This window comes from Phalangium opilio, unplaced genomic scaffold (assembly GCF_054372755.1).
Source record: "Phalangium opilio isolate 3A_F unplaced genomic scaffold, DU_Popi_V2 ptg000209l_1, whole genome shotgun sequence".
Lineage (NCBI taxonomy): Eukaryota > Metazoa > Arthropoda > Arachnida > Opiliones > Phalangiidae > Phalangium > Phalangium opilio.
Window position 1 is genome coordinate 3,522,068 of NW_028324217.1, and position 24,509 is coordinate 3,546,576.

General features: G+C 38.4%; 2 protein-coding genes and 1 long non-coding RNA gene across 6 annotated transcripts in view; 2 read left to right on the top strand and 1 right to left on the bottom strand.

The window, feature by feature from the left end:
• The window catches only part of nonC (serine/threonine-protein kinase Smg1), a 38,105-nt gene extending 25,164 nt beyond the window's left edge, over positions 1-12,941 (top strand). The window contains exons 24-43 of one of the 2 annotated variants that reach the window (XM_089854920.1): positions 23-291; positions 727-1,246; positions 1,346-1,431; positions 2,041-2,176; positions 2,262-2,358; positions 2,843-2,941; positions 3,032-3,150; positions 3,656-3,910; positions 4,225-4,309; positions 4,416-4,570; positions 4,746-5,381; positions 5,806-5,982; positions 6,060-6,184; positions 6,243-6,321; positions 6,386-6,511; positions 7,202-7,300; positions 7,392-7,629; positions 9,056-9,256; positions 9,374-9,480; positions 10,678-12,941. In XM_089854920.1, coding sequence (XP_089711046.1) covers positions 23-291; positions 727-1,246; positions 1,346-1,431; positions 2,041-2,176; positions 2,262-2,358; positions 2,843-2,941; positions 3,032-3,150; positions 3,656-3,910; positions 4,225-4,309; positions 4,416-4,570; positions 4,746-5,381; positions 5,806-5,982; positions 6,060-6,184; positions 6,243-6,321; positions 6,386-6,511; positions 7,202-7,300; positions 7,392-7,629; positions 9,056-9,256; positions 9,374-9,480; positions 10,678-10,755 — 3,687 coding nt within the window. In that variant the 3' untranslated portion in view covers positions 10,756-12,941. The remainder of the gene's footprint in view (positions 1-22; positions 292-726; positions 1,247-1,345; positions 1,432-2,040; positions 2,177-2,261; positions 2,359-2,842; positions 2,942-3,031; positions 3,151-3,655; positions 3,911-4,224; positions 4,310-4,415; positions 4,571-4,745; positions 5,382-5,805; positions 5,983-6,059; positions 6,185-6,242; positions 6,322-6,385; positions 6,512-7,201; positions 7,301-7,391; positions 7,630-9,055; positions 9,257-9,373; positions 9,481-10,677) is intronic. The other variant, XM_089854921.1, reaches the window with a different exon arrangement.
• A 2,646-nt stretch (positions 12,942-15,587) lies between these two features.
• On the bottom strand, positions 15,588-17,938 carry LOC149618431 (uncharacterized). The gene is made up of 3 exons (XR_016375363.1): positions 17,408-17,938; positions 17,213-17,318; positions 15,588-15,900 (listed from the first exon to the last, which is right to left on the bottom strand). It is a non-coding gene; the product is annotated as an uncharacterized LOC149618431 (long non-coding RNA).
• Positions 17,939-17,998: 60 nt separating this feature from the next.
• On the top strand, positions 17,999-21,445 carry LOC149618432 (transmembrane protein 220-like). 3 transcript variants are annotated; one of them, XM_089855002.1, is made up of 8 exons: positions 17,999-18,116; positions 18,196-18,266; positions 19,401-19,722; positions 20,396-20,425; positions 20,553-20,613; positions 20,878-21,016; positions 21,080-21,145; positions 21,206-21,445. In XM_089855002.1, the coding sequence occupies exons 3-8, from the start codon at positions 19,636-19,638 to the stop codon at positions 21,372-21,374; spliced, it is 552 nt and encodes a 183-aa protein (XP_089711128.1). In that variant the 5' UTR covers positions 17,999-18,116; positions 18,196-18,266; positions 19,401-19,635; the 3' UTR covers positions 21,375-21,445. The 3 variants fall into 3 exon arrangements, with proteins under 3 accessions (XP_089711128.1, XP_089711127.1, XP_089711129.1); XM_089855001.1 differs by adding an exon at positions 18,581-18,685 and having other exon boundaries at positions 18,021-18,483; XM_089855003.1 differs by lacking the exons at positions 17,999-18,116; positions 18,196-18,266; positions 19,401-19,722 and adding an exon at positions 19,801-20,074.
• The last annotated feature ends 3,064 nt before the right edge of the window (positions 21,446-24,509 follow it).

Sequence of the window (24,509 nt, forward strand, 5' to 3'; positions counted from 1 at the left end):
TTCCTCTGTTACCACTCAACAGGGAATATTTCGAGTATCATGCGAACACGTTCTGCGTGTGCTCCGTAAAGGCCGCGAAACTCTTTTGACACTTTTGGAGGCCTTCGTATACGACCCCCTTGTCGATTGGACACCCGGTAACGAAGGTGGTTATACGGGCGCAGTCTATGGTGGAGGTCAAATTGGCGCCTCTGACACTAAACAGGCTAAACAGCAAATGGAGCAAGACATTGCTCAGGCAATGCTAGCTGTACGAGTGGCCGAAATGAAGGCTGATTGGATTAAAAATAGGTATAACCATAAGTTCATAAGATATGTTCCATCCATAAGTTTGTCACTGGTAACATAGAAACTGGAGCTTGTAATTCTGAAGTGATTGAAGTAGGTCATAGATTCAGGGTAAAGCGAATTACGCCTGGTGAGGCGCTGCTGTCAAATTTGGGCTTAGTAAGTTCAGACTAAATAGGACCTAGATGGAACTTGGTCCTGCAAAATTAATTAACCACCACCAAGTGTAGTTAGGATTTCAATTGACTCGCTTCCGTCGTTCTCCTTCTCGAACTAGTTATCTCGAGAACTGCAAGTCTCTCAGTAGCATTACGAACTTGTATAGCTAGTGCCATTCATACTTATGGAAGGAACATATCACTTATAAACTTATGCTATATTGTGTTGCGAGAACATGGATAGCAAGTCCCTGTTGCATAATTTTGCTGAAATTTACAGAGACGAGTTAATTGAGAGCTTCCCCAAACTGGAAGCGTTCCTTAAAAATTGGGTTGCAGCTCAATCGAACTTAAACGCGGCTGAAATCCATTTGCAAGATACTTGCCAACAAAGAGCAATTCTCGAAGAAGCATTGGGCAACAATCAACATTCGTTGTACACCTTGCCTCAACGTTACGAAGAATATTCCATTGTTAAAAACGTAGTTATGTCAACGCAAGAAGCAGTGAAGGAAAAAATTGCCGAATGCAATAAATGGCAAAATTTGCACACAATGGCTGTTGTTGCAATGACCGGACCTGAATTGGGGAAATGGTGTGCTGAAACCACGAACGATTTACCCCTTGATGTCCTCTCAGTTGCTCCCGTTGTGGAATTTTTGCAAACAGCCGGACAAGGACATTTGGTGCAACAAAGTGAACACGCTGAATCCGAGCTTGGTTCGTTGTTGCAGCAGCAAAAAGCTGCGTTGAGGAATTGCGTCGAGTTGGTTCGAACTTACGCGACAGTTATAATGAATGTAAGTTTGCAAAAACTTGCATATCTGTATATAAAAAAAAACTTGAATATCTGAAGAAATTTTGTTGTATTTATTTATTAACTGTTTGTTCTTATGCAGTATCCACCTGATTATATTGAACAAAATCGTTGTTATCAATTCAAATATTGGCTTGAAAGCCTTTTAACTGAGTTTAATACTGATAGGTATATTCTTAATTAATTTTAATTAAATTTAAATTATAAAGGGTGTTCTTTTAAAATATAGGGTAATTATAGGACCGAAGTGTGTACATGAGTGGGATGCGTGGATGGTTCTATGGGAAATCAACTGAATTTTGAGTGAATCGATGAAATGTTAAATGTAACTTCTATGACCAGCCCTTGAATTTTGATTGAGCCCCCACAAGGGATGCATGCACCCCCTAACCCACAAGTTATAAATGAACATTGAAGAAGTGTTTATGATTGGATGACCCCCTTCATTAAATTAGAAATCATTGTCTGTTCAGTTTCTTACTTATTAAATTTAACTGAGACATCCAATCATAAACACTTCCCCAATGTTCTTTTGTAACTTGTGGGTTAGGGGGGGGTGCACATGCATCCCTTGTGGTTGTTCAATCAAAATCTAAGGGCTGGTCATGGAAGTTACATTTAACATTTTCGATTCACTCAAAATTCAGTTGATTTCCCATAGAACCATCCACGCATCCCACTCATGTACATACTTCGGTCCTTTAATTACCCTAACTTTATGGAACACCCTTGCATATCTATGCCTTTCATCTGAGTAATAATTTTGAGTCAATTTAGATGTCAACAAATAATCACGGAATTTCACAACAAATACCGCGTTGATAGTGTTGACATCAACATGGTTCAAATATCGATATCAGTTCAATTTCAACTTGAATCGCATATCGCTGATGTCAATACCAAAATATCGCACGTACGTTATTTATTTATCCTTAAAATAACAATTAAACTAATTAAAATATTAAATATTTAAATATCATCATTAATTAAATAATTAGGCCTTGGATAGACGTCGTAGAGAAGGTTTAGATGATCCTGAAATGTTGGCTTCGTTATTAGAACAAAGCCGTTCTGCCATAGCCCATTTCCTAAAAGGTACAGTAATATAGTTCGGAAATAGAGAAGGAGGCCTATAAAATCCTATATTTTTGAACCTGTCCTATAGTACCCTATAATTTCATGAAAGGCCCTATCAGGGATAGATTTAATTTTAGAAGCAGGAATAGAGAACGGTTAGTATTTACTTCAGTTATTCCGACTCATAGACCACCCAGTATAGAGCCCCTCCCTCCAACACGTAACGAAAAGTTTAAATTGCCTTATTGGCCGACCTAAACTACGTTTTAATAACGTTGCTGACGGAAACGGCGAAAAATACGTAATCCCTTTTTACCTCTGTCGCTATGACCCGCCTCTTCTTTGATACCCCCCCCGTCCCGTGGAAGGGGCTCCGGGACTTTGACGCGCGCCCAGATATTACTCTGTTCTCCATTCCTACTTCTAAAATTAAATCTATCCCTGGTCTATTTAATAAGCTATATGATGTTAATGATTTAAGCCTAACTTTTAATGCTTTTAGAAAATGGAGAGCAGGGTTATTCGAGTTTGCAATGTTTCGTTGTAAGCATGGTTTCCGGTCTCGGCAAAAAATTGCTCATGATGGAAAATGCGGCCTCAGGTAAAATACAACTAATAGTATATTTAATGAATGTGGTTTTATTTTCAACCTAAACTTAGCTATAATCTTAAATAACTTAAATATAATTAGCCGCTGGCGATTGTCTTGTGGATTTAACATCTTGGGAGGGTGATTGGTTTTTAGATGAACTATGCAGTACAATGAATCATATTTGTCAGTTGTTCAGGATGGTACAACAACGAAATTTGGTACGTTTACCATTTAACATTTACACAAGTTCATAAGATATGTTCCGTTCCATGATAAGTTTGTTAATCTCTGGTAACTTAGAAACTGGAGCTTGTAATTTTGAAGTGATTGAAGTAGGGAGGTCATAGATTCAGGGTAAAGCGACATACGCCTGGTGAGTGGGACGCTGCTGTCAAATTTGGGTAACTTAGTAAGTTCAGACTAAATAGGACCTAGATTGAACTTGGTCCTGCAAAATTAATTAACCACCTGCACCGAGTGTAGCAGGTAGGACTTCAATTGACTCGCTTAATTCCGTCGTTCTCCTTCTCGAACTAGTTATCTCGAGTACTGTAAGTCCATCTCAGTAGCATTACGAACTTCTATAGCTAGTGTTATACTTATGGAACGGAACGTATCACTTATAAACTTATGCAATTAACAATGGAAACTTTGTTACTGCAACTAATTTTTGGAATGGTCTATTACCGTCTCGTTCTTGGGGGCTAATTTAAATATTTGCAGGACTCAACGGATGTTGACCCGGCAATACAATCTGTATTCGCCGTCTACAACGTTTTTAACGCGTTAGAGGATCTAAGTTTAAACTTTCAAAATATAATTCTACCCGAAGCCGTAAAGTCAATACAAACTCAGGAACCGAGTGTTTTAGAAATGATTGAGAAACTTCATAATATAATTAATTGGGTTGGAATACCCTTGGAAACTGTCATGGAACAGTTAGAGAAAAATACACGGGATATTATTATTGGCAAAGAGGTATGTTGTATACATCGTAAATAACCCTTTTTCAAAGTCCGGGGGTAATTGGAACACCGTAATGTTAAGTCTCCGTGTGGTTATGTAATATACTAACGGAGTTATGCGTTGGTATTCAGTTTGTTAGTTATTTTGTGTGATGCACGCGAAAAGTTAGTGGACGCGATTAAATGGATAGGATAATGCAAAGGTAAAGGGTACTGGTAAAAATGAGGATACCACGTCCCTCCCACTTTTTGAAAAGGGTTCATAGACCAGTATTTAAAGTTGGTCTATTTTCACGGGATTTATGCCTAATTTCGTGTTTTATTCAGATGAATGACGCGGGTCTGCTACAGATTGTGATCTATTTACGTACAGAGTTTAATAGCATTATACCGTTAGATCCTAACGCAGTTGGTAAGTTGAATACCAACAAAATGGCATCATGACGACATGATAATGTTCTTGAATGAATTTTTAATTGTCGATTGGTTTAAATGTGTCTTTTCTTTGGTTTTATAAGAACTTTCACCGGGACAAATGTTGTATATGGGTTTAAACGGTCTGTTCTCGAAATTGGATTCTGATATGTGTTTCCTTTTGGAGTCGTTGGCTGTTTTGGATATTCCAACGCAATGGAAAAAAGTTGATATTGTACGAGAAGCGTCTGCTCTCTTGGTACGTAATTAAAAATATTACATGGATTCAATCCAAAAAGGGAGGGTTATTGATTTCCTATAAAACCACGTAATACAACTCAAGTACTTCAGTCCTATAATTACCCTCCCTTTTGTGCAACACCCTTCATTTAAAAGTACTTAATTAATTGCATAATTAATTATTACTTCTTAAGCCACCTGTACAATTAGAGGGGACACGTATCAACTTAACGGCCATATTCTTCCTAAAGAAACTTCACGCTATGCAACAATTCTTTATATTGGCCCAAAGAATGGCTGAAAGTTTGCAAATTAACAATATTCACTTGACCCCTGATTATAACTTACCGACGGAAGACCAATTATTTAAACCAATTAAAATATTCATCGCCGAATATATTCGTAAACACGTTTTGGGATTAGCGTCTCAAGCCGTCGGTTTCGCGTTATGCAGTTTGATGAAATATTTGGATACTGACGTCACAGCCGAGATTGAGTTAAGAGATATCGGTGCTGAGGGACGCGTAGCTTTGGATCAGTTGGCCAAAGTACCCTTCGAAGTGTGCTCGCGATTAGACAAGTTTAACTCGCCGCAGTTGTCTCAAACGCGTACGTTGATTCAGAACTTTGACGCTGCTTGGAGAAAGGACGATATGGCTCGTAGAGTCGATCAATCGATTGTGCAATACAAATCGACCGTTCATCGATTGCAGTTGCAATTAGCTCGGCATCAATGGCTTTATGAAGATTTATTGGTGCAAGGGAATATCGGGCCTTTACAAAATGTGGTGCCACCATCTAGAGTCACTGTTATGTCCGAAATGAGAAAGGTATGTACCATTCAAGTATTTACTAATTATGCAAGCCATGGTGTGAAAATGATTTCCGCCATTTTGAGGGAAAGGGGAGGGGTTATTCGCGAAGACACGCCCCTCTGCGGGCAATGGGGTGACTATCTCTTCCGCCATTTTGAGGGAAAGGGGAGGGGTAAATCTCGATGCTTCGTCCCTCTGCGGGTAATGGGCTGAGTTATTCCAGAAGTCACACCCCTCTGCGGGTAATGATATCTCTTCCGCCATTTTGAGGGAAAGGGGAGGGGTTATTCGCGAAGCCACACCCCTCTGTAAGCAATGGGATGGTTATCTCATCCGCCATTTTGAGAGAAAGGGGAGGAGACATTCCCGAAGCCACACCCCGCTATCTCCTCCCCGTAGCTTAGTTACGCCTCATGAGTACAGCTAACTTTTTCCTCAGAGCGTTCAAGGCTTACTTGCCTTGGAATCGTCAGTCGCTGCAAGTCAGGATCGATACTTAAGCTTGACCGCTGGTATCGAACAACGTATGAAATGGGCAGCGGGTGCTAACCCTTCATTGGCCGCGTCACAAACTGAATTTGAAATAGCCATTGCCAAGAAAACGGGGCTGGTTATTGTAAGTTTATATTTATTTTTCTTTATTAAACTATAACCAGTTTCCTTGAGTAACACGTGACTGGTTTTGACCAATAGAATTCGACACAAATTACCCATGAGCTTGTTAACGTTTGCAACGCGATCCTACATTTTGAAGCGTTACGAACGCGAACTAATGAAGCCATTAATTCCGATAACAGTTTTCTATCGTTAATTAACAAGTAAGGTTAATTATTTAATTATTATTGAATAGTTAGGTTAATGTTGATTAAATATTAGATGCCAGGAGAGTTGTATGTTAGCTGAGGGTTGTAGCAATCAAGCCACTCCTATTGAGGAACACCTATTGAGTCTTTTGGTAGGTCTTAAAATTAATTACTACCTAGGCCTACTTAAATTATATTTACATAATTTTTTTGAAGCCCCTTCCGGAAGAAGGTGGAATTACCCAAGATTGGATTGCCAAGTTGTTAGAGAAAGTGTCTTTGCTTTTAGCTGCCAGCAAAGAAAAATTAGAGAATCAAAAGATTGAGTGTTTCGCACATTTGGTAAGTGAAATGTTTTTTACAATTTTCTTTAATATCTGAACCTTCAATAGCAATATTAAGCGTAAATAACACGTAATGTATTATTTCAATATCTGTATCTTCAATAGCAATATTACGCTTTGATAACACTCACTATATAATATTTCAATATCTGAACCTTCAATAGCAATATTTCGCGTACATAACACTTAATATGTTATTTTACTATCTGAACCTTCAGTAGCAATATTACGCGTAGGTAACACTCAATGTATTATTTTAATATCTGAACCTTCAACAGCAATATTTTTCGTATATATCTCAATATATTATTTCAATATCTGAGCCTTCAATAGCAATATTACGCATAGATAACACTCAATGTATAATATTTCAATATCTGAACCTTCAATAGCAATATTACGCGTAGATAACACTCAATTAATTATTCCAATATCTGCACCTTCAGTAACAATATTAATCCGAATAGTAGGCGTAGATAACAGCCTTTAAAATCGTAGCCATTTCATTGACAGTCATTGTCAATATCTGAACCTTCAGTAGCAATAATAATCCGAATAGTAGGCGTAGTTAACAACCTTTAAAACCTTAGCCATTTCATTGACACATTGACAGTCATTGCCAATATCTGAACCTTCAGCCATCGATAGCCAATTTTACAACAAATTTCTCGATACTTTTGTAATGTAGGACATTGTGAAAACGCACATCTACAGTATCCGCAATATGTTAACAACTCATCACAAAATCATGTCGGAGTTGCGTAACATACTGAAATCCCTAGCAAAGGTACACTTTTTAGTTTTACACCTTTATCAATGCACCCCTTTCACGTTATATAGCTATAACAAAAAACTTCGCTTTAAATCATATCATATAGCTGGAGGAACAAGGTTCCGGTAATCAGGGTCCGATTCAGGCCTACATAAATCGCTACAAAACCTTTTCGGAGAGTGTCTCCAAAATAGTATGCAACGTCATTCGCGATAACGAAGAAATGGAACCCAATCAAATTGAGAAAATCGCTTCCCAATTGGAACAATTGAAACGAACGACTTATGATGTTTACGAAGAGTTACTCGAGTTGGCCGGACCCTTGACAATGAGCAATTCCAATGGTAAGTTAATTAAAGGGACTGTAAAGTAGACAGGGGCGAGTGGGTACAAAATATTTTAAATACGGCACAAGCACCACGTGACTCTACGATACAAATACTCCATATGGAGACATGAGACTGTTTGCACCTATAGTTTATTAATTGCATGGACCAGTTTTGTTTTTAAATTCAAGAAGTGGTTGTTACTGGTCCTCTGGACCAGTTTATTAGTTGCAAATCATGGTCAAACTAAGGGGAGGGGACAAGTCCAAGGGCCAGTTTATTATTTTTTAAACTAGGACTGTTTGCACCTAGAGTTTATTAATTGCATGGACCAGTTGTTAAATTCAATAAGTGGTGGTTACTGGTCCTTGGGGCCAGTTTATTAGTTGCAAATCATAGGGAAACTAGGGGGGGTGGGGGGACAAGTCCAAGGGCCAGTTTATTATTTTGGAAACTAGGACTGTTTGCACCTAGGGTTTATTAATTGCATGGACCAGTTTTGTTTTTAAATTCAAGAAGTGGTTGTTACTGGGCCTTGGGACCAGTTTATTAGTTGCAAATCATAGGGGAAACTAAGGGGGGGACAAGTCCAAGGGCCAGTTTATTATTTTGGAAACTAGGACTGTTTGCACCTAGGGTTTATTAATTGCATGGACCAGTTTTGTTTTTAAATTCAATAAGTGGGGGTTACTGGTCGTCTGGACCAGTTTATTAGTTGCAAATCATGGTCAAACTAAGGGGGGGGGGACAAGTCCAAGGGCCAGTTTATTATTTTGGAAACTAGGACTGTTCGCACTGTAAGTTTATTAATTGCATGGGCCAGTTTTTAAATTCAAGAAGTGTTGGTTACTGGTCCTTGGGACCAGTTTATTAGTTGCAAATCATAGGGAAACTAAAGGGGGGGGACAAGTCTAAGGACCAGTTTATTATTCCAAATGGAAAGTAGGACTGTTCGCACCTAGAGTTTATTAATTGCATGGACCAGTTTTTAAATTCAATAAGTGGTGGTTACTGGTCCTCTGGACCAGTTTATTAGTTGCAAATCATGGTCAAACTAAGGGGAAGGGACACGTCCAAGGGCCAGTTTATTATTTTGGACTGTTTGCACCTAGAGTTTATTAATTGCATGGACCAGTTTTTAAATTCAAGAAGTGGTGGTTACTGGTCCTCTGGACCAGTTTATTAGTTGCAAATCATGGTCAAACTAAGGGGAAGGGACACGTCCAAGGGCCAGTTTATTATTTTGGACTGTTTGCATCTAGAGTTTATTAATTGCATGGACCAGTTTTTAAATTCAAGAAGCGGTGGTTACTGGTCTATGGGGGACAAGTCCAAGGGCCAGTTCATTATTTTGGACACTAGGGGTGGTGGGCATCGGAGAGTAATTAGCCACTCAGGAACAATCATTAACTTCAAAAGCGGGTTTAAATTATTTTATTGAAAGGTTTGAAACAAACGAGCCCATCTATTACCGATGTCAAAGAAGAGACCATTTCATCTAACCCTAAAAGCACCGCCAATCGCCTTAAAGCTCAAGAACATCTCTCTGGTGTTTCACCAACAAGTCAAAATCATCCACCACGTCAAGGTTCAACTGAAAATTCCAAGAAGGGAACAGTAACACGTGATCCTAGAACCGGAAAAGGTAAGATACCCTTTGAAGTCTTTGATTGGCCAAGATATTATTAGGCTGGTTTTCTTCAGTTGGGTTGGGTTTAGGGTTTGGTTATTAAGTTTGGGGTCCGGTTGGTTTCTTTGACAGTTATTCAAGAACGAAATACTTACGCGACAAATGTCTGGAAACGTGTCAAGATGAAGTTGGATGGTAGAGATCCCGACCCTAATAAGAGATCGTCTGTGGCTGAACAGGTTAGTCCCATTTATCTCTCTCTCTCTCTCTTGCTTTTGTGGGTTTTGTGAACCTTACCAGGAATACATAAAGACAATAGGAATTATTGTGTATCCACCATTTTAATTTCTCAACGTACCTAGGCGGGTTTTATGGGAGGAGCTAGCTTGACTTATCATTATGTATAATCGAATTTTACGCATTGCGAATTAATAATCTATCTGGCTGCCTGTTGCATTTGAGCCTTGCGCGTCTAGGAACTCGCGTTGCTACCAGACGCCATCAGAATTATGACCTTGGCGTGACGGGTGATAGTAAGTTCTCAATCCCGAATTCATATAAATTAACATGGGATATATATATGAGGGCGCAATGATTCCTAGTAGCTGTATGTATTCCTACTTTAACAAAAAGGGGCGATGGAAGGCCGGCCTACAAAGTACTGCCCACTGCCATTGAGAAAAAGGGGTTCGCGCTTATACTTGTAAAATCGTAAATGGCGACAACTTTACCTGGCACTATTGGTACAATGACATTTTCTCTGTGTGTTATCTTGACGCGATCGTATCTCAACCATTACCAATTGGGTATCTCCCCCTCTTCAACTGTCAGCGGGGGTTCACTATGATGGTTGTTATGCCCTAAAGTGGCCATAAATAACCGTGACGCTAACTGGAGGCTTGGCTTTTATGCTATTGTTAGTTTCTTATTTGAAGGACAGGTTAATTTATGACCTGGGATGCAGACTTGACGTGTCTATATAATCAGGGATAAATTTAATTTTAGAAGTAGGAATGGAGAACGGTTAGTATTTACTTCAGTTATTCCGACTCATAGCCCACCCAGTATAGAGCCCTAGCTCCCTCCAACACTAACGAAAAGTTTAAATTATCTTATTGGCCCACTCACTTAAACTACGTTTTGATGACGTTGCTGACGGGGACGGCGAAAAATAATGACGTAATCCCTTTTTACCTCTCTCTGTCGCTATGACCCTCCCGCCTCTGAATTCTTTCATACCCCCCCCCCTCCGTCCCGTGGAAGGGGGTCCGTCCGGGACTTTGACGCGCGCCCAGATATTACTCTGTTCTCCATTCCTACTTCTAAAATTAAATCTATCCCTGGTATAATGTTATGTTACATTGCCATAAGATTAGAAACCTAAGTATACCACGTTCCATAGAAATCAAGGAAATTCTCTTAATTAACGAATCTAGGTTGATTACGTGATCAAAGAGGCGACCAATTTGGATAACCTAGCTGTCCTATACGAAGGCTGGACTTCATGGGTGTGAAATTGGCCAAAGTAAAAAAGATTTTACTGGGTTAAAATTGTTCAAAAACGCGTAAACAAATAAATAAAAGTAACAAAATAATGTTTTCACGACATCGTCGCCGCCCAAAAAATAAACAACAACAAAATAAACAGCCACAACAAGTTATGTCGAGGTTTATATTAAAAAAATAAATAAGTAATGTTACCGACATTTCGCCTACTGTTGTGGGCTCAATTTTTGGTCAAAAAAAATCAAATAAAAATAAATAAAAAATGGCTTAGAAGTATAAAAAAAGTTTTAAACAAAGGCTTAAAAAGGAAAGAACGGGCATAAAGAATTATAGAAAAATTAATGTGTTTAAAAATAAAAATGGAAGAAGTACCTAAGTACCACTCGGGGGTATAATTAATCGATTTCTAATTATAGAAAACGGTTAATTAGTTGTTTAATTAAATTAAAACAATATGAGATGATTAATTTTTTTGCCCAATAACGTTTATTACTGCTACAAAAATAAAGGTGGTTGATTGGTTTAAATTCCAGGAGAATTACGTAAAAACTACTACTAATAACCTCCAATTTAGAATTTTTTTAATTATTTCAATTTTTTGCGATCAATTGCTAATTAATTTTTAAATTAATTAAATGAAAAAATTTCTATGATTTTTCACTTTCACTGTCGTCAAGAGGAGTGAATGTTTGGAGGGGATTGAAGTAGTTTATGCAACAACAACAACAACAACACCTTACGTAATTAAATTTAATTAAGCCATTTTTTTAATGATAGTAAATTTCCTTAACCACGCCCCCCCCTCTCCACGTCAAATTTTTTTTGGTAGATCGTTATATTATTTGCTTCTTTAAATTGATTAACTTCGATTTCTGTTTGGTATTGTACAGCGTCGTTGACAGTTGTCAATTTTTGTCAAGGGGTTGTAAACAATTTTCAAGAATTATTAACTTATATTTCTGTTTGGTATAGTATAGCGTCGTTGACAGTTGTCAATTTTTGTCAAGGGGTTGTAGACAATTGTCAAGAATGATAAACTTAATTTCTGTTTTGGTATAGTATAGTGTCGTTGACAGTTGTCAGTTTTTGTCAACGGGATGTAGACAAAATTGTTACACATTTGTCAACGGGATGTAGACTAAATTTTTGCGTAACTGTCAACAGGATGTAGACAAAATTGTCACACAATTGTCAACGGGTTGTAGTCAAAATTTTGCCGCAATTGTCAACGGGTTGTTGACAAAATTGTCACACAATGGTCAGCGGGTTGTAGATAAAATTTCTGGAAATTGTCAACGGATTGTAGACAAAATTGTTCGACAATTGTCAATGGGTTGTAGACAAAATTGCCCTAAAATTGTCAACGGGTTGTAGACAAGATTCATCGACAATTGTCAATGGGTTGTAGACAGAATTGTCAACGGATTGTAGACAAAAATTTCATCGGGTTGTAGACGGAATTGTCATCGGGTTGTAGACAAAATTTTCATCGGGTTGTAGACAAAATTGTTCGACAATTGTCAACGGATTGAAGGCTAAATTATCCCCCAACTGTCAACGTGTTGTAGACCAAATTGTTCAACAATTATCAAAGAGCTGTAGACAAAACTGTCAACGAGTTGTAGACAGAATTGTCATCGGGTTGTAGACAAAATTGTCAACATATTTAAATACCCTCAGAATCGAAAAATTCCACCCTTATCATTATTGACTCAAAATTATTCCTAGGCTAGCTATAAATCACACACTCTGATTTTTTTCCCAGTTTCAAAATATAATATACCACAATATTATTAATCAAAATTAATTAATGGTAATTAAAGTCTTACGTCAATTAATTTATCCATTTAATCCTTCCTTGTAAACCTTTCAAAATAATCCGCAATTTTTCTAAATTTCTCTAAAAATAATTAATTACTGTCCCAATCCTTATCAACAATTAAAACAAACTAATTAAGTTTGTTTAATTGGAAATATTTTTCTTCCGGGTTCCATTTTGTTCTCTGTATAACTTCACGCTTTGTAACATGTAATTTGAAAAAAACAAACACAAAAACAAATCCACTACCTAAACACAAAAATAAGTTGTTTTTGTAAACCTATTACCAATTGGATCCTGTATTTTGTTGCAAACTTGCTAAAGTTGTCATTGTAGTTCTAAAATTCAATAAAAAACATAGTTTTGAAAAGCATAGATCTGAAGTCGTGTAATCTCAGATTGCGTAATCCATCATGTTCCTGCTCTTTGGGTTTTAAAAGCGGTTGTAAGTGTAATAGCTTTCAAAATTACATCCAGAAGAATATAATACTTCTCTTCTTCGAGGGAAGTGTACCAACCACCACAAAGCGGGTATCGTAATAATAACGTGATTCTTCAATACTAACCGTTCATCAGAATTAACATTTATTATAGGCAAGGTTAATTGCTAAACTGACTCATGCACATACGCCATGTAAATAGTTAATTCCTCAGCATTACTATATCTATTAGCGTTGCTTAACTATTTGCCAAGGCGCATGCGCTTGTGTGTTAATTAATTTTTGTCCCACGTCAATTAAGACAATCAAGGTTTGTACAAAGGTTAATTGATTGCTGCATTGGGATTTAGTAAATACCAAAAACAGTTATAGTTAATTCACCCTAGCACGGTGAGCGATAGTTATATGCCCATCTTAATTAAGCTTGATGAGCGGGATCGAGCAAATTAACAAAAAAGTGAGGGGTCAGCCTGGGAAGAATCATTCATGTTACATAACTAAAGAATATTAAGAGCGTACAGAGTGGCACACTTCTTCAGTATTATCACCTGAAATTAGGTATAAAATGCAACCCAAGAAGGCGTAGGGTTCCAACTTCCATTCCAAGCTAAGCAAGGTAGGAATTTTTCCAAGCCTAGAGCTTTCTATCAGAGAAAATTGTACTGGAATAGAAGGTTATTTGCATTGTACGGGTTTTACTCCTTTAGGTTCAGCTTTCAGGATATCTCTGATTGGTTGTCATTCAGCATTGGCGCTTTGATGCAACGTCTCATAACCAGAAATGGAGTGATTGTATTGTAACAATTGCAGACCATACTTTCTATTCCAATACTTTTATCTCTATTTCCACCTCAATTAAAATTGGCAGGTCCTGCCTACATCGTCTTCGTGTTCGTTCTAAGGTGTTTGTCGTGTCAATTGGTGGTTATAATTCTAGTGCTCGAGTCACGCGAAGTCGCGAAGACATTTATAGGCAGAGACACTATTAATCATCAGTATTTGGCGCCTTTTACTTATAACAAGATGTCCCGTTTGCAAAATAGGCCCGTTTCGTGTCACCATAAGCAAAAGTTCATAGATTAAAATAAAAAGTGTACTACGTCCACAGTTCCCAGTCTTAAGTTTGTAGTGTAGACGCCACGTATAATGAGAAGCTAAGTAGCTAACGATCCTTCTCTGAACCGCTACTCGAACCAACCCATCAGAGAAGAGCTTTTTGGAGGGTCAGAGATGTATAGAGCTAATACAGAAGTCTTAGTATGACGTCATCCATGCTATTTGCCCATAGAACTGAAGCGGTACCAAACATGGCCGCCCACTGCCAAAGCTAAGCCCCTTACGTTTTACCTAGGCACTGACATCACAACTGACATAGCTCTATAGAAAGCCTATTCACTCCTGTTCCTGTGCTACGGTCGTGAAGATAATCATACACAGTGGGGGTTGACACTATTCTGAGAGGTAAAGGGGGGCGTTTCTCATATCACACGGCACCAGCAAGCTTCAATGAAGTAGACTTTTTGTTTCGATCTATGAACTTTTGCTATAAGCTACCCTTAAAAGTTATACATATTCTTATAGAAACAATTTATTATGAACGCCCACTTGCGTGCAGTGCGATATTTTAAGGATGTCCTTAGCTATTATTGGACGTGTATTATTATTGGTTTTCCATATTTGATATTTCGTCTGTGTAAATGAAAAAGTGTTTTTCAAGACCCTTATCTTCGAAAAGGCAAAAGTAGTCGACTTCTGTCGAAAGAGCTCTCTCTGTTTGCTAGACGTATACAGGGTGTTTCTGAAAAGTCCATCACAAATTAAGGGGCGTGTTTATGGGACCAAACTGAGCGGAAAGTACCAAAGAACATGGGGTGTACAACATTTTGTTACGGAGATATGGCCTTCCAAACATTCGCCCCTAAAACAAGGAAATATCCAAAAATGAGGAGTAACACTTAAGACCGACTAACCAGCTTGTTTAAAATTACTAGACAATTTCAATAGCCTTTAATCGAACAATTGATTTCTACCTTTACTAATCAGAAGCGTATAAATGAGTAGAAGTATGCCTACGGTGGTAATGTAAAATTAATCCCAAGTGACATGATGTTTCAAGATCTTCCCAGCACCAAGTAAAATGGTTCTGATTGAAGGGACTTTTATTAGCACAGCGTAAACAACGTTATTTTCAGGAATTAGTCCAAATGTCCACGGGCGGCATTACAAAAACGAGGCAGTCTTTCGAATGATACTTGGACATGTTGGAAGATCCCTGGCTTGTTCCTGTTATCTCAAACCGTAAAAAGCTACGCAAATCTTCATCATCACGGACAACACTCTTGTACGTTAGGTATGACCTTGAGAAAACCTAAAAGGACATCTCGAATGTATTTGAAAAACCCATCTCCAATTAAGGGGCGTGTTGTTTGTTTCCAACAGAGTAAACTCGCCCAGAGAACAATTACAATGCAGAGCCACGTTTCGGCGTTAATGGCCCACAAAGGTGGTCCCAAAAACAAGAACAAACTTTAATTTGTTTCGTTCAGTAAGTGTTTCATTTGTCATAGATAAAACGCCATGATTAATGCACGAAGAAAATGAATTTATTGACAAGTTTTAACATTTAATTGCAACTAGTTACAAAAATTGTTCAAAGTGTTCACCACCCGCGTTAAGGCACACATTAGCACGTCTTACAAATGATTCCCTTACACGTTGAAAAATGCCTGGAGTTTCGCGAATTGTTTGACAGCCGTGAATTATTCGTCGACGTAGCTCTTCAACATCGGGCACTTCAGTCTGATAAACTAAGTCTTTCAGGTGGCCCCAAAGAAAGAAATCACAAGGGTTCAGATCGGGTGATCGAGCAGGCCACTCCACAGGTCCACCTCGACCTAACCACCGCAAAGGGAAGGTCGCGTTAAGATAATTTCGGACCGCGATGCTGAAATGTGGTGGTGCACCATCGTGCATGAACCACATTCTGTTTACCAAACCTAAGGGTACGCCTTCGAGTAGTTCCGGTAAATCGTCCCGTAAGAACTGCAAGTAAGCCACACCGTTTAACCTGGGCTCTAGGAAATATGGCCCAATTAAATTGTCACCCACAATACCACACCACACGTTTAAACTGAATTGTACTTGGTGACTTCTAACGCAAGTTGCGTGGGGGTTTAGCTGGGACCATTGATGTTTATTATGTAAGTTAATAATACCATCCCGTGAAAAGTTAGCTTCGTCAGTAACCAACAAATCCCGTGGGAAATCGATATCGTTTACTTTAGCCAGAAACCACTGACAAAACGCCGTGCGTCGTGGGTAGTCCGCTGGATTCAAACCTTGAACTTTTTGAACATGGAAAGGATGAAACCGGTGGCTTCTGAGGATTTTCCACACGAGCGTGTGGTTTACGCCTAATCGGCGACCAACTTGGCGGGTACTTGATTCAGGCTCGTCCTCGAAAATGGTGAGAACTTCGTCTTCTACGGCCTCTGGGATGGCTCTCGCTCTAGGTTGAGGTCCAGCCGGTTGGATTCGTCCATCTTGCCTCAAACGTCTGTCCACAGCCTCGAACGTCAGTCGATTTGGTAGTCGCCTCTGCGGAAATCTTTCCTGATACAAGCGTACAGCTGCAGCGGCATTCCCCTCGGCTAGTCCATACATTAGGTGCATATCCGCATATTCGGCATTTGTGAAGAAAGGCATTGTAACAGACTTCGTTGAATTATGAGTTTAATAAAACAAACACATGTACGTGAAACCTCTTTTATTCCTTTCTTAAAAAACATAGTGCTCTGTTTTAGTGCTCTGTTTTTTAAGAATAGGCGAAGTTCTCACTATTTTCGAGGACGATCCAAAAACAAGCAGCCGCCAATTGGTTTGCTGATTAAGAAAAAACCACACGCAACTTGCGTTAGAATTCACAAAGTACAATTCAGCTTAAACGTGTGGTGTAGTATTGTGGGTGACAATTTAATTGGGCCATATTTCCTAGAGCCCAGGTTAAACGGTGTGGCTTACTTGTAGTTCTTACGGGACGATTTACCAGAACTACTCGAAGACGTACCCTTAGGTTTAATAAACAGAATGTGGTTCATGCACGATGGTGCACCACCACATTTCAGCATCGCGGTCCGAAAACTTGTCAATAACATTTTCTTTGTGCATTAATCATGGCGTTTTATCTATGACACATGAAACACTTACTGAACGAAACAAATTAAAGTTTGTTCTTTTGTTTGGGACCACCTTTGTGGGCCATTAACGCCGAAACGTGGCTCTGCATTGTAATTGTTCTCTGGGCGAGTTTACTCTGTTGGAAACAAACAACACGCCCCTTAATTGGAGATGGGTTTTTCAAATACATTCGAGATGTCCTTTTAGGTTTTCTCAAGGTCATACCTAACGTACAAGAGTGTTGTCCGTGATGATGAAGATTTGCGTAGCTTTTTACGGTTTGAGATAACAGGAACAAGCCAGGGATCTTCCAACATGTCCAAGTATCATTCGAAAGACTGCCTCGTTTTTGTAATGCCGCCCGTGGACATTTGGACTAATTCCTGAAAATAACGTTGTTTACGCTGTGCTAATAAAAGTCCCTTCAATCAGAACCATTTTACTTGGTGCTGGGAAGATCTTGAAACATCATGTCACTTGGGATTAATTTTACATTACCACCGTAGGCATACTTCTACTCATTTATACGCTTCTGATTAGTAAAGGTAGAAATCAATTGTTCGATTAAAGGCTATTGAAATTGTCTAGTAATTTTAAACAAGCTGGTTAGTCGGTCTTAAGTGTTACTCCTCATTTTTGGATATTTCCTTGTTTTAGGGGCGAATGTTTGGAAGGCCATATCTCCGTAACAAAATGTTGTACACCCCATGTTCTTTGGTACTTTCCGCTTAGTTTGGTCCCATAAACACGCCCCTTAATTTGTGATGGACTTTTCAGAAACACCCTGTATACGATTTCCATATCTAAATCTATTTATTTTATCATTCAGTGTTCGTAATATCGTTCTTTAGTCTGTTAGTAGACATCGGTTATGTTTTTAGATAAGATAAGTTATAGTATATATGGTGCGAGGAAGTAAATGTGGACATACAAGGTAAACACGGAAATGATTTAACTACGTTTTATATTTTTAGGAAGTTAATCTACAGGTAATTGTTTTTGGGTTTTTTTAGGTACTTGTGTTTCTTGTTAAAGTTCTATCTCTAAAATAATATTTTAAAGTGGCTGTAAAGAGTGTCAGAGGGTGGGTAAAAACGTAAAAATAATTTTGAAACACGTCACAGGTACCACGTGACGAATACACATGCAGTGGGACGTCACTGGATGCAGCTAATATTTGTTTTTCATGAGATTGCAGTTGGCGAATTCCCCGAAACTGATTATTTTCTTTGAACCACGCCATTTCCTCAGTCACGTCACTCACGTGTCTATGACGTATTCAAATTTCAGAGCCTTTAAGGGTAAGTGTCTCTTACGAGCTCTTTACGCAATAGTTTTAGTTATTGGCTGTTATCAGCGTACTTTAAACTATGTAGGTTTATTTTTTTAATTATTCAGAAATACTACGAAGTTATCTTTTGCTGTATTAGCGGTTGTAAGAAGTGTTAGGTCTGCCCCCATTGAAAATATGTTAATTTTATGATAAACTCTACGTCTTTAAAGGTAGGAAAGTACAGTCATTGCTGATAATAGACTCGATGTTAATTTGTTATTAAACAGTGATCGATTTACAATTTAGAGTGTCCTTGAAATACCCTAAAGAACACAGATATTTTTTTACGTCCCCCCCCCTCAGGAAAGACATAAGTTTATAAGATAAGTTCCACAAGTTTGTCACTGGTAACTTACAAACTGGAGCTTGTAATTTTGAAGTGATTGAAGATTCAGGGTAAAGCGACATACGCCTGGTGAGTATGGCGCTGCTGTCAAATTTGGGTAACTTAGTAAGTTCAGACTAAATAGGACCTAGATGAAACTTGGTCCTGCAAAATTAATTAACCACCCACCGAGTGTAGTTAGGACTTCAATTGACTCGCTTAATTGTCGTTCTCCATCTCGAACTAGTTATCTCGAGGGCTGTAAGTCCATCTCAGTAGCATTACGAACTTGTAGTAGGTAGTGTCATTCATACTTATGGAACGGAACATATCACTTATAAACTTATGCTTGTAATGATACTTCTTGACTCTATCCGTATAATCTCCCAGCTTGAAAACACGCAAAACCTTGCTAAAGCATACATATACATATATATATATATACACCTCCCCATTTTATTTTTCTAACCAATCAGAGCCAAGTTCGTGGGTTCCCCCACCCGTTAAAAATAAGATATTGGGCGGAAATCTTATTACATTGCTTTTCAATGTATGTCCAGTCACTCCTAGACGAGAAAATTCGTTCGGACAAGTCCTCTTAGTGACGGTGCGTGTGTAACCGCTGGTGGACTTTCAGATTCAGAGTGGTGGAGGCGGGCTAACTGGATATGTACGGAAAGTTCCCAAAAGTTCCCTTAAAAATTGTTTACTAAGCGATAAGGACTGAAAACGCCTATAGCTAAGCTAGCCAGTAAGAGGTTTATTTTGGATTTTACTGATGAATTCAAAGCCAAGATGGGAACTGTCGTTAATGAAACTAAATTATGGAGGATATGCAACTTTATCATGAGTGTTTTCTTTGCCATGGCTGCCTTTGTACAGGTATGTGTTTTTAATCTATGACCCAAGGTTTGATTTTTCGTTACATAATAAATAATTTTATACTGATAAGTATGAGGAGCAAAAGTCTATAGATAAATACAAATAAGTATACTTCGTTCACAACTTAGTCAACCAGTCTTTGGCTGTGTATAAAGCTATCTCAGACGCCTTGGTGTGACGTCACCCATGTTATTTGCTCATAGAACCAAAGTGGTACCAAACATGGCAGCCCACTGCCAAAGCTAAGCCTGTGGCGTTTTACCTAAGCACTAACGTCACAACTGAGATATCTCTATAGGAGCCATGTAAAATGAGAAGCCCCTCAACCCCTACAAGAATAAACCAATCACAGGTGAGCTTCTTTTTTAGGTCAAAGGTTTAGGGTGGCGATGAAAACGTTTATTATCGATAACTAGAGCTGTCATTCAGACTAGGTGTATTCATACCATTTACACAAGGATGCCAAAGTCAGAGCCAGGTCTCCTTATTTTAATGGTATGAATCCTCCTTGTCTGAAAACTATGTAAGTTAACTATTCTGAGAAATTGTGGGATGTTTCTCATATTGCACGGCGACAGCAAGCTCCAGTCAAGTATACTTTTTGGTTTTATCTACGAACTTTTGCTTTCAAGTTTGCTCTCAAGCAGCTTATAGACCCCCCCATTTTTTGTAGCTAAATGATCCTGACAGTTGGATATGGATCGTAAGTTAACGAAAATATTTTTCCCCATTTCCTGATTTACGAAAATAATCGGATTATCTTTAATCTCATTCGGATATGAATCAACCACCCACATCGGGGCGAAAACGTTGTATCTGTATGATTTAAGGCTATATACGTAATTCCATCCGTTTTATCTTTCGCTATAGTAGTTAGTCCAACTGTACAGGGTGAGTAATCCACTTTATTCTCGATGCTTGTGCCAAGGCTTAACGCGAGTTCTATAACTCACAAGTACGCACCAAAAAAATTATGCATTTTTTGGTTCAGATTTGAAACGTTCCAATATTTTGGACTCTGAGGCAGACGACACATTGTTTTGACTGTTAAAAACCACGGTCATTAAGCCTTGGCACATGCATTGGGAATTAGGTGGATTATATTTCTATCACTAGGAAGGTTCAGATGTTAATAAGTACTTGATCTTCAACTAGAAAGTCGTATATGGAATAACGGGACACTTTCACATGTGATCTTATGTATTTGTATGGCCTGTTACGTTCTATACGAATTAACTAATAAAGTTGTGAAAGAAAATGGTACTTACAATCCATTACATCATGAAGAAGGAAGGTAGGTTTTCAGTTTTCTGTTTTGGATTTTAAAGTATCAATTTGCAAAACACTTATTTTTCAGAGAATTTTTCGGTTTGTTGATCATAATTATTTGGTTGCAAGTTTGTCGTTCTCAACACTGTTCATGGTAACCGAAGTAGGCTTAACGTGGGTCATTGTGTTAACTCTAGAGTTATCTGATTTTTAGCTTCATGGGACCTGAAGATGAAGAAAGTGTACCTGAAGAAAAGTCTACCTCAAATTTAATGACGTGGACAGTCATTTTTAGTGTCTTACCTTTGCTACTTTGGGCTCTTTGCTACATTGATGAACTTCAACCTTTTATTGGAATTTGTAGAGGGATGTTTATGGATTAATTTATATTTTGTTCAAGCATTTAGAGTCGATAGATTGTTTTTTTAATAAAAGTTAATTCCGAATGTCAAAATTGTAAATTCAGTATTCAATCCACAATATCTTTGGATCTAATGGTCCAAATGTAATGAAAGCGGTACTCTGCTTGTTCGATGACATTCTGAAGCTTCTTGTGTTTTTTTTTTTAATGCAATAATTTTTATCAGTATCCAAGAGAGAGAGAGAGAGAGGGATAGGATATAAAAGCGGTACCCCTAGGAGGATATAGGGGTGAGGGAGTCTTCAACTGCCCCATCTTAGAGCTCAGGTTTCGGCGTCTCCGATGGGAGATTCGTGCACCCGTACCTAGTTACCTTGGTTATGCGCATCACGTGACCACGCAAATCCAATTAAAAAATAGCGGGTTTTTCATGCTAGCTTAGGACTTTGAAGCAACGCCGCCTATATTACGTGTTGACTGCGCTTGTAGTGATATTTTTTTTAATTTTATCGGGCGTTAACTCGACCCTCCCACAATCTTTAATCCATCTTAAACACTTATCTAGTAGAGTTTTTGGTGTAGGGAAAGAGGAAAAAACCGTTACCTTTATCTAAGAACCATAATTTACTATTAATAAAAAATAAAATAACGATAAAAAACGGACCCCCTTCCACGGGACGGAGGGGTATGAAAGAAGAGGCGGGTCAGAGCGACAGAAGTAAAAAGGAATTACGTATTTTTCGCCTTCCCCCGTCAGAAACGTCATCAAAACGTACTTTAAGTGAGCCTATAAGGTAATTTAAACTTTTAATTACGTCTTGGAGGGAGGGGCTCTATACTAGGCTATGAGTCGGACTGAAGTAAATACTAACCGTTCTCCATGACTGCTTCTAAAATTAAATCTATCCCTGGTATAATAATTAAATTAGTAACTTGAAAAATATGCTAAACATAAAGGAAAATATTACATTCACAATAGAGAATTACTAGATTTGAAAGTTTTATTTATTCCCGCCTAATCTAGGTGTAGATTAGGCGGGAATAAATAAAACTTTCAAATCTAGTAATTCTCTAGCTTCGTTTAGCTTCGTTTAGCTTCGTTTAGAGTCGTTTAGCTTCGTTTAGCTTCGTTTAGCTTCGTTTAGCTTCGTCTAGCTTCGTTTAGCTTCGTTTAGAGTCGTTTAGCTTCGCTTAGCTTCGTTTAGAGTCGTTTAGCTTCGTTTAGCTTCGTTTAGAGTCGTTTAGCTTCGTTTAGAGTCGTTTAGCTTCGTTTAGAGTCGTTTAGCTTCGTTTAGAGTCGTTTAGCTTCGTTTAGAGTCGTTTAGCTTCGTTTAGAGTCGTTTAGCTTCGTTAAGCTTCGTTTACCTTCGTTTAGAGTCGTTTAGCTTCTTTTAGCTTCGTTTAGAGTCGTTTAGCTTCGTTTAGCTTCGTTTAGAGTCGTTTAGCTTCGTTTAGCTTCGTTTAGAGTCGTTTAGCTTCGTTAAGCTTCGTTTAGCTTCGTTCAGCTTCGTTTAGCTTCGTTCAGCTTCGTTTAGAGTCGTTTAGCTTCGTTTAGCTCAGTATCCAAGAGAGAGAGAGAGAGAGGGATAGGATATAAAAGCGGTACCCCTAGGAGGATATAGGGGTGAGGGAGTCTTCAACTGCCCCATCTTAGAGCTCAGGTTTCGGCGTCTCCGATGGGAGATTCGTGCACCCGTACCTAGTTACCTTGGTTATGCGCATCACGTGACCACGCAAATCCAATTTAAAAATAGCGGGTTTTTCATGCTAGCTTAGGACTTTAAAGCAACGCCGCCTATATTACGTGTTGACTGCGCTTGTAGTGATATTTTTTTTAATTTTATCGGGCTAACGTTAACTCGACCCTCCCACAATCTTTAATCCATCTTAAACACTTATCTAGTAGAGTTTTTGGTGTAGGGAAAGAGGAAAAAACCATTACCTTTATGGAGCAGTCAGTGGAAATCGCTATAAGAACCATAATTTACTATTATTGAAAAATAAAATAACGATAAAAAACGGACCCCCTTCCACGGGACGGAGGGGTATGAAAGAAGAGGCGGGTCAGAGCGACAGAAGTAAAAAGGAATTACGTATTTTTCGCCTTCCCCCGTCAGAAACGTCATCAAAACGTACTTTAAGTGAGCCTATAAGGTAATTTAAACTTTTAATTACGTCTTGGAGGGAGGGGCTCTATACTAGGCTATGAGTCGGACTGAAGTAAATACTAACCGTTCTCCATGACTGCTTCTAAAATTAAATCTATCCCTGGTATAATAATTAAATTAGTAACTTGAAAAATATGCTAAACATAAAGGAAAATATTACATTCACAATAGAGAATTACTAGATTTGAAAGTTTTATTTATTCCCGCCTAATCTAGGTGTAGATTAGGCGGGAATAAATAAAACTTTCAAATCTAGTAATTCTCTAGCTTCGTTTAGCTTCGTTTAGCTTCGTTTAGAGTCGTTTAGCTTCGTTTAGCTTCGTTTAGCTTCGTCTAGCTTCGTTTAGCTTCGTTTAGAGTCGTTTAGCTTCGCTTAGCTTCGTTTAGAGTCGTTTAGCTTCGTTTAGCTTCGTTTAGAGTCGTTTAGCTTCGTTTAGAGTCGTTTAGCTTCGTTTAGAGTCGTTTAGCTTCGTTTAGAGTCGTTTAGCTTCGTTTAGCTTCGTTTAGAGTCGTTTAGCTTCGTTTAGAGTCGTTTAGCTTCGTTAAGCTTCGTTTACCTTCGTTTAGAGTCGTTTAGCTTCTTTTAGCTTCGTTTAGAGTCGTTTAGCTTCGTTTAGCTTCGTTTAGAGTCGTTTAGCTTCGTTTAGCTTCGTTTAGAGTCGTTTAGCTTCGTTAAGCTTCGTTTAGCTTCGTTCAGCTTCGTTTAGCTTCGTTCAGCTTCGTTTAGAGTCGTTTAGCTTCGTTTAGAGTCGTTTAGCTTCGTTTAGCTTCGTTTAGAGTCGTTTAGCTTCGTTTAGCTTCGTTTAGCTTCGTTTAGTTTCGTTTAGCTTCGTTTAGCTTCGTCTAGCTTCGTTTAACTTCGTTTAGCTTCGTTTAGAGTCGTTTAGCTTCGTTTAGCTTCGTTTAGCTTCGTTTAGAGTCGTTTAGCTTCGTTTAGCTTCGCTTAGAGTCGTTTAGCTTCGTTTAGCTTCGTTTAGAGTCGTTTAGCT

What these genes read in the sequence shown, in the direction of transcription:
- LOC149618432 (XM_089855002.1), top strand. Translation starts at nt 19,636, where the DNA reads ATGGGAACTGTCGTTAATGAAACTAAATTATGGAGGATATGCAACTTT. An exon ending in CTGACAGTTGGATATGGATC is followed by an intron (nt 20,426 to 20,552) that starts GTAAGTTAACGA and finishes GTATGATTTAAG; the next exon opens with GCTATATACGTAATTCCATC. An exon ending in CGTTCTCAACACTGTTCATG is followed by an intron (nt 21,146 to 21,205) that starts GTAACCGAAGTA and finishes TCTGATTTTTAG; the next exon opens with CTTCATGGGACCTGAAGATG.